Raw genomic sequence first — 20615 nt, 5'->3', positions numbered from 1 at the left:
AGCTGGTGGTTTGAGCAATCAATGCAGCTGGTTTGGAAGAGCCAAAAATTTATAAGAGATTGTGGTAGTGCTCTTCAGTACCAGAGCTGGCAGGGATGTAGAACCCAACATTCCCAGCAGGAGAAGGCAGGCAAATGGAACTTACCAATCCTGCACTGGTGCACCACCCTGCACATGCAAACTGGTACGGAGAGGGTCTCATGCTCACATATATGAGCTTTGGTCTTCCCAGCCTAAGAAAGTTTTCACTAAGGTAACTGGTATTAATCTGGCTTTTAGCAAGATGTTAAAATTCTCAGGGGAAAGAAAAGTTTGATCTCATGTCATGGGATATGATTAATGATTCAGACACAGTTCTCACACGTGTGGTTTAATGGTAAGAACTGTACAAACAGAATGAATGTACTATTTTGACAGTACTCCCTGAAGACTACTGATGTACCAAAAGTTGTTATCATTTCACTTGGTAGCAGTACCAGAATGCAAAAGTTTTGCTAAATATATATATATATCTTGTATGTATACATATGCACACGTATAAATTATTTTTTATACATATATACACACACATATATATGATGCAAGCAGCCAAAAGAAATAGCATATGGACATGCTGGAGCTGTATTTAGAACACCAGTGCACAGAATATAGTCCCTGTTCAAGAGCTCCATGATCTTGGTTGCCTTGGTTCTACAACCAGTTTGGCATTTAAGGCAACATCTGACAGTAAGAATGCTCTCACTTGACCGCTGAGTTAAATCTGCTGTTAGACTTTCATGTGCAGCTTTCACTCTGCACTTGTGTGTACTTTGCACCAAAATGAAGCTCTCTTGGACCACCCAGCTGCCAAACCAGTCAACAGATGAACCAAATTTCAGACACGAAATCTGTCCATTCCAATGAACCATCACTATCCATGTTTCAAGTTCTTGGCCTTAGAATGAAATCCTGGAATTCAATGCTGGAGGCCTGTCAATAGCACATCTTAGTGTCAGTGCTGCCTGACTTCATGTATCAGCTCACCTGACCTAGAAGCTGCCAAGAAGTATGCACATTTCTCAAAGTCTCTGGACCAGCTCAAGTATGGAAGGTAAATACCACATGAGAAATAAATCAAAAAGTGAAAATACTGCACAAAATAGGTCGTCAGTGTGGAAAAAAACTCCAATATACCTAGTCATAGTGTACAGGTCACAAGTTCTTAAGCGACAGCACGGTGACCTCAAAATACCAGTTTGGTTTTTCCTTGCACAGGCATTGTATTTCAGTGGAGATCAAAAACCAAACACCGTCCTCTCTCTACGGCCTTGGCCTATCGTACTACATTTGGGTCACTTCTGGAAGAAATGCCAACACAATTGAGTCTCAGAGGCTGATTTTACAAAAGCAGCAAATCTCCCTTCTATCCCAAATGAAAACCTAATTTTATAGTCAAAAGGGCAACTCAAAAGGAATGTTAAAAAAAAAAAAAAAAAAAGTGGTATTTGATTCAATTAATATGTAGAAAACCCAAGGCAATTCTAGCTTTCTTCCCACCCTTGAGAGTTTCATATGTCCATACCAGGAAACTAAATTCCTAAGTAAATGGGAAAGCTTTCTACACCTTAGAGGCAACAATATTTTTCCATTGAAAAGAATAAATGATTTGCCTAATGCTCCTCATTTTATCAGATATACCTCAGTTTCCTCTCTGGAGCACAAAACAAATACTAGAGAATAGGTAACTGACTTTACAATACACTGCCAGATATCCTATGCAAACCTGACAGGAAAAGCCAGAAGAATTGATAAAAATACCAAACTGTTCCACAGCAAAGTCTACAGCCACTGTCCTGAAAAAAAAACAAACCAAAACAGTTTACCTAGAGAAGCTGCTAAAGAAGTGGTTAAAAATTTTACAAACAGAGCACTGCTGCTAGTCTTTTCATAAACTCCTTTCCCATGTTACATTTATACTTGTAAGACCCCTGCAACTATGAAAACCCATTCCTACCTAGCTAGTCCACACTGTTTAAGAGCGCAACATCATTTTTACTCTTTCCAACAATTTTGCTGCTGCAATAGAGAAAGCCCTTTGTTTTCACTCAGTTTCTACCATTTTAGGTTCTCTGTCCTACTAATTAACTTAAGTGCATTTGCCTCTACCATTTCTGGCATGCAGCAACACGACACTGGCATGATTCTTGACATTTCAACTGCTTCTCACAGACCTGCATTAAAATCAATGAGTTTTGTCAACTTCATCTATTCCCTAATTAACAAGGGTACATCCAGCAGCACAGGCAGCAATGCCTTCTGTTTGTGTACTCAGGAAGATGACTTTGCATCAATTTACACATTGCTTTAAACAGGAGTTTATCTTTACAGCTAGATCATTACTATGAACTTAACTCCCATAGCACCATTTTAGTGTCCTTCTGGCTTTAGTAACAAGTTACGCAACTCAGCACTGTAAAATTTTCGTTTATCCAACAAAGATGAGTCTTGATTATAAAAATCATATAAAATTTGCACAAAAAAGTAGGTTGCATGCTTAAAAGTTTCCTCCATAATAGAAAGGAAAGCCTTTATGCCTTAATTTAGATTAGAAGAGAACTACTCCACAGGATATAACCTCAGGTTCATAGTCTCATTGCAGATGCACTTAAACTATGCCCCCCCTCATTCTTAACTTTATTAACTGGAAATCTGCACTTCTTCCATTCATTGGTGTTTGCAAAAAACACTTCAATCGTGGGCAATTACTTGACATTTTGAAGATATTTTTTGAGATACTTGGCTTTCACATCACAAAGGTTTATTACTTCACACAGCATTTAAAAACAAAGCAATTCCTTGTTCTCTATCTTGAGCCATGATTTGTGAATGGATTACATTTGCGGGTGGGGGGGGGAGAGAAGTGAGGGGGAAAGCCAACTAGAAAAGAGGAAGTTGTGCTTTTGAAAGTATCAAAGCGGAGTGCATGCTTTGCAGAGAAATACAATTGCAGCAACAATTTTAGATGAAATTTACCACAGAATATGTAGCATGCATTTCAAAACGAAGCATCTCCTTCCTTCGTGCAATTAACAGTGAGACCCAAAACGTAAAATTTTGAATTAAAATCTGACAATTCACTATTCTAAAGTCATCTACCACTTACCCTAGTTAAAGTTCTAAAAACCTCACGGATTCTCAGGAAGAAGTAACCAGTAGCATAAAAATTCATTGTCACGTTTTAGCATTACAAGAACCCTGCCCCACAAGTCTTGTCATCCTTCACTTCGCCTTGCTGCAAGGAACGAGCGCAGCATTTCTTGATCTCATGCGTAAAATGGTTTCGGTCCCCTCCAAGAGGGAAAAAGAACAGATGGCTTCTATAGGGGGGAAAGCAATCTTTGGAAAAATCAAGATGTGTGGGAAACAGCAAAAGTCCTTGGGCTCAGAAACGCACCTTCGAAACACCTGGCAGTAAATCAATGTCAACCATTTCGCTGTAATCCCTCAAGTCACTTTTATGAAGATTACTTCCTGCAGTGCATTCCTCACGCTGCTCCCTCCCCGGCCGACAAGGACTCTAGTGGAGACCCCTCCAGGAAGCCGCACGGCACACGCGGGACCGGGGCGCGGGTCACGCCTGCACAACTGTTTCGCTACCGGCTCCCGATTCCCTGCCAGCGCCACAACTTTCCCCGCGCCCCTCGGAGAGTCCTGCCGCAACTCCAAGGGATGCGGGGGAGCCGCCGCCGCCCCGTTCCCAGGTCTCGGCCGCAGGGACACCCCGCCGCCCGGCACCGCCGCTCCTCTCGGCGCTTCCCTTCTCCCGCGCCGCGGTGCTGACCCCTCACACTCCCTGCGACCCGCCACAGCGTGTCCCGCCCGCACCGCCTCCTCTCTCCCGCTCTCTCTCCCCTTGCCTCCCTCCTGGGCTCCCGGGGCGGCCGCGGCTGCCGGCTCCCTCCGGGGAACGGGCAGGGGCGCAACTTGGCGGAGCGGCGGAGCGGGGGGCGGGCGGCGGGGCCCTCCCGCGTCCCCGCGGCCCCGGCGGAGGGAACCCGCGGCTCTCCCCCGCCGCGGCTCATGGCGCGGCTCTTTCCCGCCTCCCCGTCCCGCCCGCCGGCGGCGGCGACTGACCAGGGGTCGAACTCGTGGATGATGCTCTCGAAGCGGATGACGGCGAAGAGCCGGGAGCTGAATCCAGCCAGCCAGGCCAGGAAGAGGATGGTGAAGGAGAGCAGGGACTGCCAGCCCGCCGGCTGCGACAGGCCCCCCGACAAGCCGCCGCCCGCCCCGGCGCGGCTGTGGAGCGGCGCCGCGGAGTTGGCGGCGGGTCTGTGCTTGTGGTCGGGGGCCGAGTGCTCCGCCATGTTGTACCCGGGGCTCCCTCGCAGCCTCTCCCTCCGCCCGGCGCGTGCGGGGAGGAGGAGGCGGAGGAGGGGAGGAGAGGAGGGAGGAAGGGCAGAGGGCGGTGAGCTCGGCGAGGGGCGGGGCGGAGCCCGCCCGCTCTTACTCGGCGCTCCTTGCTGGCTCCCCGCCGCCTCCTGGCGCACCCGGGCTCTGCCGCCGCCGCCTCCCCCCGCCGTCCCCGTCCCCCGGGGCGGGAGGGCGCACGGCGCGGCGCGGGCGAGCCCGGGGGGCGGGGCCATCGCCGGGACGGGGGCGGGGCCAGGGAGCCGGAGGGGCGGGGCTGGAGACGGCCCGGGGCGCGCGCGCGGCTCTGAGGGGCAGCGCCGGGTGGGGAGGGGGATCCTGACAGGAGAGGGCTGCGGACGGGATCCAGGCGGGAGGGAAAGGGGCGGATCGCCTCTCCCTTCCTCCCTCCCTCCCTAGCGAGCCGTTTGACATTGCCGCCCCTCCGGAGCGGGAGGAGCTACCGAGGGAGGGCGGGACTCCCAGGAGAAGGCGAGGGGGCGGAACCGACCCCCTCCGGTAGCGCCCTCCTAACAGGAACTCCGGTGACGGCCTGTCACGGAGCGACAGGTATTTAAAAGGGGCGGGTCATCCCCGAGCAGCCAATCGGAGCGGCACGGCCCCGCGCGCTTGGAAACGTCGCGCTCGTTGCCAGCCGTTGGGAGAGTTGACTGACGGTGGTTTGGTCCAATCCGAGCGCGGCGTGTAAGTCACGTGGGCGCCTCCCGGCGCCGTTCCAGGGCGCTGCGGTGCGTGTGGACCAGCGGGTGGTGCCACTCCCGGCCTGCTTTGGGGCGGCGCGGAGCTTGCCGGGAGTTGTAGTCCGCAATGCGGGGGCGCGGCGAGCTCCCGAGCGTGTGGTCGGTAACTCCGTTTGTTAGCAATGTTTATTTGCCCCGGTGGAAAATGCGTTGGCTGGCTCTGAGGGATGTGGGCGAGCTTCGCCCTCATGCAGTTGAGAGGAGTAGCCTGGGGCAAGGTCAGGGACATCCCTGCGTGTGCCACTTGCCTCAGCTGGGAGCACTTTTAGAGAATCTATCATCGGTTGGGTGCATGAGATGAGTTGGAAGCGACCTTTGAGGTCATCGAGTCCAATCTGTGGCCAAAACCCATCATATCAACTTGACCATGGCACTAAGAGCCAAATCCAGTCTTTCCTTAAAACACCTCCAGGGCTGATGGCTCTGCCACCTCAGTCAGGCCCAGTGACCAGCAAATGGACACCTTGGCTTTTTGGAGGCTTCTCTGGGCAGCCTGTTCCAGTGGCTCACCACCCTCACAGTAAAGAATTTCTTCCTAACTTCCAATCTAGACCTACTCCCTCTCCGTTTGAAGCAATTCCCCTTTGTCCTGTCCCTACGTGCTTTGTCAATAGTCCCTCTCCAGCGCTCTTCTAGCCCCCCTTTAGGTCCAGGAAGGTGCTCTGAGGTCTCCCTGGAGACTCCTCTCGTCCAGGCTGAAAAGCCCCCACTCTCTCAGCAGTCTCCGTAGGAGAGATGTTCCAGCCCTCTGATATATATGTTTTGAGCTGCTGCTCCTAAAATGACTCCATTTCACACAACCACAGAATGAAGCTTAGGAAAACTTCTGGAAACTTTTGAGGTTCAGTTTTGCTGAATCTGGCTTTTAAAAGGCTAAATTTTTGTTAGGTAGGGATTTTTTTTTCTTTGTGTTGGTTGTGGTTTGTTTGTTGCTGCTTTTCTAAACACTGTATTCTTTCTTATTCTTGTTTAAATAGGCCAATAATACGTTCAAGAGAGACTACATTAGACATTTGCCCCTTTTCTAGTGTTGTCAGTGAGGCTTTTTTAATGAGCTGACCAACTGGCATTTCAAGTGAAGGATTTTTTTTTAATTGGCTCATGAACGCAGAGCAAACGCAAGCAGAAATTTGCAACTATCAAGCGTTTTCTAAAAGGTATGGGCTGATTTTACAACAGGCTCAGTCCTGGTCTACTTTTCTGAATTTCTGTTCTCTCAGTTGGCATCCTGTTTTTGGTAACAGCAGTTCAGGCTTAATGGTACAGCAGAGGAGCTGTTTCAAATGGCAGTGTTGTACGCTGAGAGAATACCTTTGTATTTTCTTTCCTTCCTGACCATTTTTCTAGATGTTAAGGAGCCAAAAAGGATCGATGATTCATATTAGCTGGGGAAAAAAAAGTGTATATCAGAGCTCTTTTTTAAAATATGTATAATTTACTACCAATGTTCCTTGATTTGGAATCTGATTTATTTAAAAATTATTGCAGATCATGGCATGGATAAGGTTATACGGTCTTTAAATTTCAGTGCTATAACTTTTACTTGCAGCAGAGAGGTTATATCATTCTGACTGTACTGTCAGAGTTAGATCAGACAATTTTTTGAGCATAGACAAGCCCAGACAATGTGATTTATTTGAATGCTGACTAATGGTAAAGTGTTTCTTTGTCATTGGTAACAAATGATATTGTTGCCTATTCATTTTCAAACTGTTCAAAAGGCTGTACTCTTGAATATCTCAGAGCTTGGGCAATGAAATTTAGTGGCAGCAAAAGCACAATTCTAGTAAAAGGTTTTATTAATGTTTCTGTAAATATATTGTTTGAATTGAAATAAGGCTTAATAGTCTTATGATAAAATCGATCAAACAAATGCACACAGAGGGAAATTAAGCAACTCCTGTAGGTAGATGGAAGGATTCAGTGGGTTTGGTACTATAGTGCCATGACAGCAATGGAAAGTACATTTCTGTAGAGGAGATGCAAAATGTGCCTACTGGAAACTGCATTCAACCCACACTAATAGCTTGATAAGGAAGGACATTTTCCATTCCTCTCTTTTTATTTTATCTCATGTTATTTTATTTTTACTTCCTCTGTTGCACCCCCCTCCCCCCTCACCTCCCGTTCTTTGATTTGTTTCAAGGTAATTTGGTTTGATTTGTTCCACTGTGTGTGGTGGTGCATTCTTTGAACACAAAACCCCGCAAAAATGTCCACATTAGTGACTGAGGAGTTGACTTTGCATAGTGATTATGAACCATTTTGTGTATAGAAAATCAGTTTCCTATTCTTAGCGTGTAAAATAATGGCCAAATGCCTTCAGGAAAGAAAAAAATCTTTCATTTCCAGGCTTCCTTAATAATGGAATTATTCAGGGGATAATGCCAAATGCAGAATTCATATTATGGTTGTACAAACTAGAAAATCTTGAAAGCTGTGGAGCCGCATATAGGAAAATGTCAAATGAGAGCTCTTCATTCCTCAACAGAGCTACCATGTGTCAATACTGCTGAAAGAATGGCAGCAAAATTCCTGCAGAAAAAACTGTACATGGACACATCCAGGAAATCAATTATTAATCAGAAGTAGAGACTCATGGTTCATACTTCTCACCAAACTTCATTAGCAACAATTCAGCAGTGTTTAGTAACAGGAGTAGACAACTTAGTTTAGAAAGCCATTTGAAGAGCAATTCAGGTTTGAAGTGAATAAACAAGTCTCTTAAACAGTCCTTCCAACTTTGTGCTCCTGCAGCTGAACAAGTTGTTAAGCTTGGTATTAAGATATTTTGAAGATGGCTTTAGAAATTAATGATACAATACCTCCTGAAATGAAGAATATTAAAAATAGCAAAGTTAAGCATAATTTGATGTGGTGGAGGATATTTGATTTCAGCTATGTGCTCAGATGGTCATTGTTTAAAAATGTTCAAATGAGAAAAAACATAGCCCTATTGCCTGAAATTATCTTTGGGAACCTGAAGTTTAATAAACTTAAAAAATCACCATGTGTTAGTCTTCATATAGACAAAAATGACATGAGTTTACCCTAATTTTAAAATGGGTTTAAATCAGCAGCTGCAACCCTTTGTGGATATGTGTAAATCACTTAAGCAGTGATACAAGATGGTCTGTAAAGAGTTTTGCACCTGTGTGACTATAATGAAGTTTGTAATTGGTTTGAGTAGAAATTGCACAACTGGTGTGTTTAGACAAGGCCCTCATCTGGCATTTAATTCAATAACAAGAGAAGCTCAAACCTTACAGCATTTTATTGCTGATTCCTCCTCTTCCTTTCCAATAGTTTAAACATGTTGATGTTGCTCCTCTGCTTCTTCTGTCTTAATTATCCTGCTTAACTTGCCTTTCCCATGACCTGGACAGTGATAAAAATCACTCCAGTCTGCATGCACAGACCTGCTTTTTCCTCTCCCTAGCAAAGCCTTGACATAATCATCTGCCACAATAACCTTTTGCATCAACCTCTCTTTGCTTCTTGTGAAGAAATGGGGTTTTTCCATCTGCTGGGCTGGTGCCAGCCAGCCCTGCTAAATCTTCATCCCTTGTTAAAAAAAAAAACAAACCTGAGGGAGAGGCACAAACTGGGCCTTTCTTTAAATAAATAAAAAATGCCATACTCAACATTCTATGTGTGTATTTTTTAACCCACATACATAAGTGCTGTGCAACATATAAAACCTTTGGACCTCTGAAGTACCCATCTTGAAACAAGTTTTGTCATCTGTAGTGTTTGCAAGCAAGCACCTTAACCAGAATTTGGTTGTTCTTGGCAAATGCTGCTCTCAAGTGTTTTTGCAAAACTTATATTTTATTCCTTCTGGTAAGAAGGAAAGTACAGTCTTAGGGATGATCAACAAAAAGTTTTTAAAAAGGCCATTTGCTTCAGGAACATCACTAAATGGCCCATCTGAAGAGTGATGTTTAACACCTAGATGTTGTAGAAAGTGGGTGTTATTAAAATGTTTTGTTGAAACAGCAAACTGCTCCAGGAATCAGCTGAAGGGTAAAGCCAGCCTCTGAGGAGTGGAGTGAAAGCTATATTCAGTTTAAGTATATGAGATCTCTCACTGCTTAGTCACAATGAAGGTGAATTTTGTTGAAGTGAGAGGGAAGAACAGAGTACATGAAAGAGGCATTCTGCTGTTTGCTGTAACACCAGCTGCTGTTGCAGCATCAGGGTAAGATGTGTGGAACCAACAAAGAACAGAGGTGCAGAGAGGAAAAAAGTTTTTTTTTAAAGTTATTTAAAGCCTGTTGAAATCAGTGGGAGATTTTTCTTGGTAGCATGTTAATCATCCTTGAGTCGAGTTTTTCTTCATTGCCTCCCTCACCAGAACATTCCACATAGTTTCTGGTAGCAATTAAATGTAGGGGAAGGAGAAAAAGATTTTATTTCCACATTTTCTGTAAACTGTTGCCATAATTCATTAAAGCTTAGCTCTTCTGATTTTAGTTTGACTGATAAATTTGAGCAAGCTGTTTAAGTTGGAAAGTTCTTCTACAGTATCAAATACTTCAGTGCATTAACTAATTGAATAGGTTTAAAAAAATTGTTTAGAAAAATATCAGCAAAGAATTCCCCATGCCTGGAAATTTCACTGTATTGTGCAATATTTTTCTGTAACTGGGTTTGTAGTCTAACACACAGCCTTAAGGAAATAGAATTTTACAAAAGATTGTTTCCAGTGCTTTTCTCTTGGTAGCAATTCAGACTAATTGTCTCCTTGCTGTTTTCTAGACTACTTATAGGTATTTTTCTGGTCAACTGCTGCATTAATAACTGCATTAGAATTGCAAAAGAATTTAAGTTACACTGTTGTGGAATAAACTGTGCCAAAATGCGCTATACAATACAAAACAGGAGCTTATTGGTGCTTTGGGATAGTGCAAACCATCCTTGCATGTATTTCTGAAGTGAGGATTCCATCACTGTCCAGAGGAGAATACAGCAATGACTGCTTTGACTTTATATGACTTGAATTTCTTTGGCTTCTGCAGTGGCATCAAATGATTAGAGGCTTCAGAAGTGAAAAACTGATGTACTGAGGTGAAGTTACTATGAAGTTTTTACTGCCTTCTGTCCACATATGAACTGAGACACAATGTTCTGTGATATATAATCTGCAGTCTTCAGTTCAGGTTTTCAGGTCCCCAGCAATCTCTTTTTGCAAATGACTCTAGCGCCTGAATCCCAGATTTATTGTTATCCAGTTGAATTTGTGATTGGGTTCCCCTCCCCACCCCACTATCATATGTGTTCTGAAACAATGAATCTTAATGTTTAAAATCCTATCCTGAGGAAACTGACTCCACAGCAATTAATCTAATCCTTACTGGTAAACTTTCTTTTTATGCCTTCCTCTCTTAAATATTTCTTCCACTTTATACATCTTAGAACATTGTAATCCCTGTTGATACTCTGTGCCATTTCCTGATACATCCTCCCAGTTTATTACTGGTATGTGCTCCCAGAGGTATAAAGCATAGTATTTCAAATTAATTTCTTTAGAATGGATTTCTAATTGCTAAAGGAAAGCAGCCACATAAATTCAATGCAAAAGATGAAGATCCTTTACTTATTTGACTATAGCAGAAGTGGTGATGCCAAAACAAAACCAGAGGACAGACCCTTCTGCCAAAGCAGCCAAGCCACTGTTCATGGCAGGGTGCATTGGGCAGGTTTTTCAACCATTTCATTCTCCTTCTTTGATGTAGCAATCAGTAAGTAATACAACCTTAATGTAACAAGCCATGTCATGACTTTAAAAAGCCCCTTTGTTGTCTCCTGGTGTGAATTTTGTCCGCTAAAAATTTTCTTCCTAGTTTTTGCTTTTGTGCTCTCTGTACTTCTGCATTTAGAGACACTTGGGAGGGAGGAGGGTTTGGATGAAGTTGTCTTAAATGCAAAGATAAAATTTGCCTTACAAATGCTGATTTAATAACTCTTCTACCCTGACACATGCCTACAGCCTCCCTGACCTCTTCCTTCTCCTAACTTGTTTGATATTGTGGTTTTTTTTTTCACATGGAACCAGTGTTGCTTTAGGTCATCCAAAATTGCCAAGACAGGTATAATAACCCTAATCTCAATATTTCTCCTTTCTGAGCTAGAACAGATGCACTTTAGTTTTGCATGAAGGACTACACTCAGTATTACTTTGGCTTTTTTGTGCTGTGGATTTTGTGCCAAATTATTGACCTTCAAAATTATAAGGGTGAGAGGTTGGCCAAATCTTCCAATTGTTCCCTATTCAGATGCCTCAAGTGTAGACGTTTATGTACAGTATTCAAGATTCAACCTGAGCTTTTCAGTCCCATAACCTACTGTGTCACACAGGCACTGTTAAGGGGGAGTAGAGGTGGAAAGGTGGACACAAGAGGACAGCACCAGCATCCAAACTGTACAGCAGCTTCCGTGCTTGCTCTTATCCTCTGTCATCTAACAGACATATCTAACACAATGTCATAAATAGCTTATCAACCTTAATTTGAGAGAGATGTATTTTGTGAGTGTAATTTCAGTCTTTCAAGTGCATGGTATAAAGTTAGGTTTCATGGGCTGCAGGGATATCTGTCATGGAGCACTTCTTCCCCTTCCTCCTCTTTCTCCTTGGAACTTGGTGTTCCCTCTGTTGTTTCCAACTCTTTTCTAACTCTTCCTCCCCCTCTCTCTAGCTGACATCTTCTTCTATTTTTTGGATATGTTTCAACTTGGGTGTTGAACTCAGCCTTGGCCTGCAGTGGATCCCACTGTAAAGCTTCCTGGAACCCTAAGTGTCCAGCACATGGCCGTTCCTGGCCTCTTCCCACAGGTTTCCAAGTCCACACAGGCAAGCTGGATAGGGAATGTGACCAAGCTATCTGCATCAAGATACCTTTTTGCTGGTTACCAGGACTTTTCTCTACTGAAATGCCTTTTTGTTACATAGCATTCTTGTTTATATAATGTTATATATTGAATATTATGTTTAGAGACTATATGTATTTATGGAGTCACTCAACTTTTGAGAAGATACTATTTCTTAATATTGAGAAAAAAATCAGGATTTTCTAAGGTAACGGGCCTCTTTTTTAGAGAAAATACACCCATTATCTTACAAGGTTCTTTAATTTGCTGAATTCTACTTGCTGGTTCTACTTACAACTCCTTCATGTGACTTCCATTTTTAGCAGAGATACACTTCATGATTTTTATTGCAGGCAGAGGGTAAGATTTGTGTGGAAATCCTAGACAATTTTTATTGGGCTGTTAATTACTAGCATTTAAATTATTAGTATTGAATTATGCTAATATTTTGTTATCTTTCTTCTGGAGGGAAATGTGACTTGTATTTGTGACTTTCTTGTTTCCTTCATTAACTCATTGTGGTAGGTAACAACAAGGAGAAGGCAGTGTTCAAATGCTCTTTCAAAAGCAGTAGGGTAATTCTTCCAGGCTCAGAAAAAATGCAGTTATTTCACTGTAATTCCACCACCCTACTATGACCTGTAGCTTAATGTGCACTGTCCTAAACTGGACTGTCAAGTATAAATTGTATGTGGTTTCTTCTAATGTGATAGGAGAAAATTTTTATGAATACACACAGCACTGGTTTACATAGCTAGAGACTAGAAAAGCTGTGAATATTAAGTACAGAACTGACCATCTTTTACTTAATTCTCCATTTTAGTTGAGAATGAGATATGCCTCTGAAGATTAGCCAGGTCCTCCAGAGTATTATAAGCCCTGCCTCTCAGCATATATAGAATACAATTATATATATGTTTACATACAGTTTTGTTTTGGAGTCCTATAGAGACTCCTAAAAATTCAGAAATGCAAGGTAAAAACCCTGAGTACTTTTGGACATACAAACCTGACTCATATAAATTTGTGATCGTAACGTTTTCTCTCTCTGTTACATATTAGAACAATCTAAAGAATGACAGATCCCCAGGAGGATGAAAAAATGAAATATCAATATTTTAGTTCTTCTGCCTCCATATGGTATTATTATCCTTTTACTCATACACCCAATATTATGGCACCTAGTTTCTTGAAAAGGAAGCAGAAGCAATCAGCTTCCTAAGCACTAGTGCCAGGTAGGTCTGTAAGAAATGCATATGCTAAAGGATGAGAGATATAATCATGGCTTATTCCACCCATCCATGCTTGAGAAATGAATACCTCTCAATGCAGGTTTTTAATTTGGTAATTAGACATTCTTGTGCTTGATCTTAAGTTCATTTTGGAAGTAGTGCTCTTGTAATTTCCTACCATCACTTTTTATTAACTCTTGGGAAGCCACACTTTTGTGTATTGGGAGATTAAGTGTAATCAGATTCCATCTCACTAAAGCACTGCTGTGTAAACCACTTCACCTCCTGTTTAACTGAGAAACTGAACATGGAGAGGCTTTATGTTAACAAGGAAAGAATGAATATTTAAATTGGCCAGAATGGTATTATAGCTCTTCTGAGCCTCTTAGTACATAGTTACTGGCATTGCCTCTTCACCTATGCTTATGTCGTCTTTATTTTCAGGCATCTGCAAGGATTGGGAAATGCTCTGGAGTTATGAATAATACACCAACAGCAGAGTTGGGATGGTAAGTGTTCAAAACAAGCTCATCAGTGTATGTGTGTCACGAGCAAACAAACGCTGTGTTTCTACCCATGTTTCTACTCTACTCTGAATTTTTGGAAAAATACAGTTTCTGAGGCCTAACTTACCTGTGGCAGGCAGAGCCTTGTCCCACTTGGAGGAATAGAGGCCAGTTCTTTGGTAACAGCTCTGTTTACGGTTTTCAGTGTGGTTGGTCGACCCTTGTGATGGCTGCCTACGAGAAGTTTGCCAAGCACCCACTCCCAATGACCTTTGATTGAGCAGAGAAGCTGCTCTTCATTGGAAAATGAAAACTGAAAAGGCCTGAAGACATTCTGTTGCAATGTTTATGCGCTTAGTCTAGTGCAGGATATTCTACTGTGAGCAAGGAGCTACCCATACCATGTTTGCTGAAGAATAGAATTTACACATAGATTAAAAGAACTGTAAGGATGTGGTTGTGTATTTTGTTCTTTCTATTCTCTTTTAAACGTCTGTCCTGAAACCTAATAAAATCTGTATTTTGTAGCACTCTGAAGAACTGTAGTGCAGATTGGCAGATGTTTTGATCTGATGGGAGATGAAATTCTATTCTTAAACCATTAATAGTAAATAGACCAAAATTTCCTGCACTTCAGCTATGTTGCAAGAGAATTGATTGTGTTATCTGAGAGAGAAAAGAAAAAAAACCTGTGATGGTAGTTGTGTAAGATTTTACTTCAGGTTTAGAGAAATGTACGAAATATTTTTAAACCAAAACTTTTATCCTATGCTTGGAAGAAAAAGAAAAATGTGTGTGACATAAGGAACACATTTGAAATCATAATCACCAGGAGCATTTTTGATGCTTAGCTACTTGGTTACTCTAAGAACTTGCCTACAGAGTTAAGCATTTTTTGCTGTGAGTTTTCAAATTCTTTTGAAGATAGAGTTGCTTGGACTGTGATTGGATGAATCCGTGACAAAAGAACTGGGCCTATGAGATGAGAAAAATTGGTAGATTTTCCTACAAGGATTTCTCTCTAGGTGCAGTGAATTGTTGCCAGAGCACACTTACTGTGATGTATCTGTTGGACTTGTGTCTTTTATGCCATGTCCTTCCTAGAAGCCAGGAAGATTCTGCTGCTACTGCTAGTCAGGATCAGAGTGATAGCCTCTTGCAGAAGCTCTTTGGCTTACTTATTGGATCAAGAAACCATCTTTCCTGGCAGTTTTCTTGGCAGTTTTCTAGGTATATTTTTCAAATCTCTTCTTTTCCCTCTAGGATAGTTAACAGATAACTCTGAAAAAATTGCTGTGCTTCCTCTAGAGATCAGCATGTCTTCGACATTTGTGTTTTGATTATTTACCAGGGTATAATAAAGAGACAGATATGAGGATTCTCTCTAGAAATGGATGAGGTGAGGATACCTGCAGATTTTGGGTAATAGGGAAAAGTTACTGGTGAGTTGGGAATATTTTTATAAAATCTATTTTTATAAAATCTATTTTTGCATGTTTTATCTGAAGACAGTAATTTAAAGTTGTTAAAATGTGTAATTCTTAAGTTCAGCACTTAAGCTTGTATTTCTCTTTAAGCACGTGAATAACCCCAATAAAATGCACAGAGCTAATCTTATGCTGAAGTATTTTTGCTGAATTGTGTCCCTAGATAATTTGATACATGCAAAGAAAAGCATATCTAAATATATAAGCATTGTTCCCAGCTTTGGTAGAAATATTTCTCCTTTCTATATGTACTTCTTATAAGTTTCCCTGGAATGCAGTTTGAATACAATTTTGCTGTTCAGCAATCCAGGTGCAAGTAACAGGCCATAAATATCTTGCCCTTCTCTCCCTCCTTCCCTCCCTCCCCCAAAATTGCATTTGGCAAGTGTATCAAATGTATACATTGATGTTACTATTTTATAAAGAATTTATAAAATTTTGGACAGTAATAAAATACTTTTGTGCACTGTTCCATAAGCACAGAGAAAGTGCGAGACCACTTACTCTCCAACTCCAATCCAATATAATATTGATCATTATACTCAAGAAGTTATTATCACTCTGGAAACAGGATTAAACCACCCTTGTCTGTAAGAGTTATTCATAATTCATTTCAGAAGAATCAGCCCACAGGAGTGGATCTCAAATTTTTTAGTTTTGGTGGCTGGGGTGTATAAGCTGTCAAAAAAGGTGCACGGGATATATCCTGAGGGAGGTGGGTTTGTGAGGAACCCAGGGTTACTCAAGGCTCACCAAACTGTAATAAAGAGTAGCTGTTAGGCATAGGCATTGGGCAGCCCAGTTGTTGCTCCTTCTGTCCAATAGGAAACTCTCTATAGTTCCAGGATATGAGCCTTCTATTCCCTGTGGAGAGGAGGAAGCCATAGCTGGGTGTGCATATCACAGCTCTCTGCTGCAATAGTTGAGTGGCTGGGGTCATGCAGAGAAGTGTCAGCTATCATTTCCATGGGAAGATTTGAAATTGGTCTCCCAGGAGTCCTTTTGGGACAGGGATCAACAACTGAGACTCCCTGTTCAGTCTGTTTTCCTTAGGGTTGTAGGTAGCCAGAACTGCATGGCAGAGCAGCTCTCTCATAAATGGCTGTAGGTGGAGCTCCAGGTGACAAGGTTAAATTTTGGTATTTTGGTGGTCAATATCCCAAGCGAGGCTGGAAAGGCTCCAGACCAGTGTGTCATTTCACGAATTCTCACTAATGTGATCAATCACTGATGTGATTGCTCTAACTTGACCAGTAGATTTACAGCCCAAATTGGGCTTAAATACCTGTTGTGTAAATACCCTTCATTTACCTGTGTGTCTGTCCTTTCACTCTGCTCTGCGCATACACAGCAAGTTGTGTTGGACCATGACCAAATGTTAATGTGTCAGTCATGTTTTAGAAGTGTAAATATGATGCAGTAGTTGTGAAATGGTGCTTAATTATAAATAATTAATTTTATTTTGTTGCAATTTTAGAATCTTAGTGGACTTGTCAGACTTTTCAATCTTAGTGTTTCCTGGAATAAGGAAGAACAGAGTTTTCAAAAGATGCTGTTTTTCTTTTTATGGTTAAAAAAATTTAAAATTGATCATCTTAATTTAGTATATGAATCATGGAATCTAGAGATGGGAAAGACTTATTACTTTATGTAGTCCATTGCCTTCCCCAGCAAAATAGTTTTCTGCCATAAACTTTTCGAGTGCTTTGGGCAATTTAGTTTTAAATATCTCTGCAAATAAACAACATTTTCACTGCTTCTCTAGGTAAGTTATGGAACACCTTTTTTTTAAAATTTTTTTTAAAGCGATTTCGTTATATTTTACTTTATATTTAGCATACTTATATAGATAGCTAGATTGATATAGATATCTTTTAAAAGACATAAATTTTTTATTTAAGATTTTCTGGGTTAGATAGAGGAAAATAAAGTTCTTTCTAGTCCAATGCTGTAGATACGCAATGCCTCAGCAAATGTTGAGGTTTTGCAATTATGTTTTCATATCTATTTTGTTGCAGTAAGGATTCCCTGAAGAGTGAGAAAAGATATACTATTGAAAAAAATTCTTTCAAATATGTCCTGACTTAAAAAAAAGAGTCTCCTATTACCATGACTACTTATCACAGCCATTTTGCATACTACTAATTGCAATGACAGGTAAGCAAAATGAGATTTGTGAATTATATCTCTGTATTTTAAATTTACGACTACATCTTTGGTACTGTCCTTAATTCTTGCTGTTAGGCACTGCAGATTTTTGTAGGCATTTCTTCTGAACTAACACTGTTATTGTTGAAACAAATTGCAGTAGTCTTCTTCTTTTAATCCCTCTAAAAGATTAAAGATCAAGTAGAGAAAAACATTATAGAGGCACAAAAAGCTAGCATTCACTTTCATTTTGTTTCACCGTTAATCACACTGTAACTGCTTCTGCTAGAAGTGTTTTTGTAGCACATTTATTTGTCCAGAAATGTAATGATTTGTCACCTCTTTGGGACAACTTATCTGATAACAATGACTTAGTGTGTAAGACTGTACAACAAGGGGATGATTAAAAGGAATTTCAGAACAGAAAACAGGTCAGTTTAAGAAAATAAGCTTAAAAATATGGCTTGCTAAAACAGCTAATATCAAAATAAAGATAGCATCCCCTAATTTAAAATTTATATGTATTTTTAATATTTAAAACTTTTAAAGAATATTTTTATTCATTTTCTGAATAGCTAGAATCCAAATAGAGGCCTTCCAATATTTTTATTCTTGCTAATAGAATAATTCATGGCTAAAATTTGGCAGGCTTGAGTTCCTTAATAAACGGTATCTTAATGAAATCACATGATTGACTACATAGCTGTAGATCAGTTCATGAGCAAAAGAAAGGATTTGAAACTCCTATTGCCTTCATCCCTTAATTTCATACAACAAACTTCTGGTATTTTCCCTCAAAAATGATAGAGTTCTTAAGAAGCAGATCTGCTGCCCTCCCTTCTCAAAAATATTGTTGGGACTTACATGCGTGCTAAAATGTTTGAAATACTTAATGAATTTTAAAGAAGTTGTGTTTGACTTTTGTATACTTTCTTTTCCAAGGATTTTAGCTTTATCCATACGATACCTGTAGAGATATTTTGCTCAAATTAAAACCAAAAATGAGATAGAAATGAATCCATAAGGAAGTAGTGCTCCTGTCTGAGGAGTCATTTACTACCTTTGGTTTTTGAAATTGCTGAGCAAAGTAAGCAAATGAGCAAACTTGTTGCCCAGGAAGTTAAAGATAGAAATCTTCAGAATTCATGCATTCCTGTGAGGGACCTTTTGGACTGGGATCAGTTTTTTCTGAGAAATCTTCCCACCAAAGCTTCAGATGGAACTGAGGAAACACAATGCATTTAATTGATTAGGAATTTATTGTATAACCAGCAGTGGTGAAACCTCTAACCACCATGAGTAAATGTGATTAGATGCTAAAATATTACTAAATTTTCATTAATCAGACTTTATGTCCAAATGCAATTTCCAGAAAGTAAAATCTTATTTCCTTTACAAATTTTTCTTTGTCTCTTTACTGCTCTTATCCTGAGCAATTTTTAATTTTCAAAGCTGATGAATATCTGCAGTCATCTCTCAAATCATACATCTACACTCCAGTCTAGCAATGTAGCTATAGCTCCTCAGGATCCACCTGAGCTGGCTTTAAAACTGCTCTGTGTGTACCCAGCACAGTGTAGCCAAATAGGGGTCTGGAGTTTCATTTAGGCTCTTTGATGTATTTAGGCTTTAACAATCTGCACTGGGATTCATCCTGCCTCAGGATGGACTTTTGTCAGTCACTAAATAGGTTAGTTAAGTCAGCTTGGATATGTACATCCAAGCTACCCAGTCTAGTGTCAAACCAGCATTTTCTTTATTCCACTGGAAGTTGCATGGGGTAAAGAAATGTCAGTGTGTTCAGACTCCTGTGGAGGGAATAAAGGGATTTGCAACATCTAAGTGGCCCGCAAAGCTTCAAACCGAAAAAATACAATGCAGGAGCTACATCATTGCCTTGAGTGTTTATAATATTTGATTTCTCTCCCCAGTAGATATATAAGTGACCAAACTCTGACAAGAGTAATGGGTTTGAACAAATCAACCTTAACAGAGAATATTGCAGTCTAGAGTATTCAGCCCAATCCGAATGTCATTTAGCATAAAAGCAGTCAAGCAAACCAGTACCAATTTCTTGTATCACTCCCACCCTGCTTAAATTACATGTCTGAGATTTATTCTTACAAGTATCCATTTTATAGTATATTTTTATTATAAGTGATAGAAATACATTTATTTTAAAACAGGATTTAACAATATTGCAGTGTGTTGCCCTTTGTTCAATGCCATATTTTTACTCTTTTCTTCTTCTTAGTAATAATGATAATAATAAACACTTATACTACCCCATGTATTTAAAAAACCTTTGCTGCTAACAACTTGGTATCTTGTGTAGACTAGTTAGATATTGTCTCTCCATTTTAGAAATAATCTGAGACAGAAGATCTTTAACAACTAGCTTTTTAAAAGTATTCCTAATTGTCTCTCACTGAATTCTTTCTTGTGTGTATAACTCTAATTTCCAAAGGTCCCTGGCCTCTTCTGTTATTTTCAACAGGGGAATAAACTATTACTCTAAAAAGAGGAACCAAGGAGAATAGCTGACAGTATGTCTGCAATTGAGTAAGATGTTGTTTCCTCTTATGTGCACTTTTTCCTCCATTCTCCGTGGGTTCCATTACCATACCTGGTACATGCTCCCCACCTCTTGCAGCCACAGACCCAGTGTTGCAGAGTTCAGCAGGCAAACCTCAGTTTTAGGAGGCTCCAGAGAGTCTCTAGTTACACTGCTTTTCCTTCTCACTTTCTGTCCATCGATCATCTCAGTATTCCTGCATATTATCTGCTGATTTATCCATGCATTCCCTCTAATTGTAGTCCCTTCCTACCATTCTTCTGTTCTTACATTCCTATGCTAGCTTGCAAGTGGCTGAAGAATCTTAGTGGTATAATTGCCATGGATTTATCCATCCAAAAGAATGTTAAAATTAAGAACAGTGTTCTAACATATGTTACACCCCACACTTGCTACCACCATCTTTTGTATGCAGGAGTTCACATTAGGTTCTACTTTCCTTCCCTCCTACACTTACACTTCCTATACGTGCACACACACACACACATCTGTTTTCCTTTCTCCAGTCAATAGTAAAATTTAGCTGCTTAAATAAAACTATTGGTATATTTGGGTTCTGTAGATGTAACATTCAGAACGAAAATACCATGTATTTTATCTGTCTGTGGTGAATTTTGTAAAAGAACCTGCCATGAGAATATTTCTAG

The 20615-nt window shown here is 40.8% G+C and overlaps 1 protein-coding gene across 1 annotated transcript in view; it reads right to left on the bottom strand.

The window, feature by feature from the left end:
* Positions 1–4361, bottom strand: part of STT3B (STT3 oligosaccharyltransferase complex catalytic subunit B) — a 50730-nt gene extending 46369 nt beyond the window's left edge. The window contains exon 1 of the mRNA XM_083858361.1: positions 4114–4361. Within this exon, the coding sequence (XP_083714487.1) occupies positions 4114–4346 (233 nt within the window). The 5' untranslated portion in view covers positions 4347–4361. The remainder of the gene's footprint in view (positions 1–4113) is intronic.
* Between the last annotated feature and the right edge of the window lie 16254 nt (positions 4362–20615).

Source organism: Zosterops lateralis (genome assembly GCF_965231275.1).
Source record: "Zosterops lateralis genome assembly, chromosome: 1".
NCBI lineage: Eukaryota > Metazoa > Chordata > Aves > Passeriformes > Zosteropidae > Zosterops > Zosterops lateralis.
This window is presented reverse-complemented; position numbering and strand designations above follow the sequence as displayed.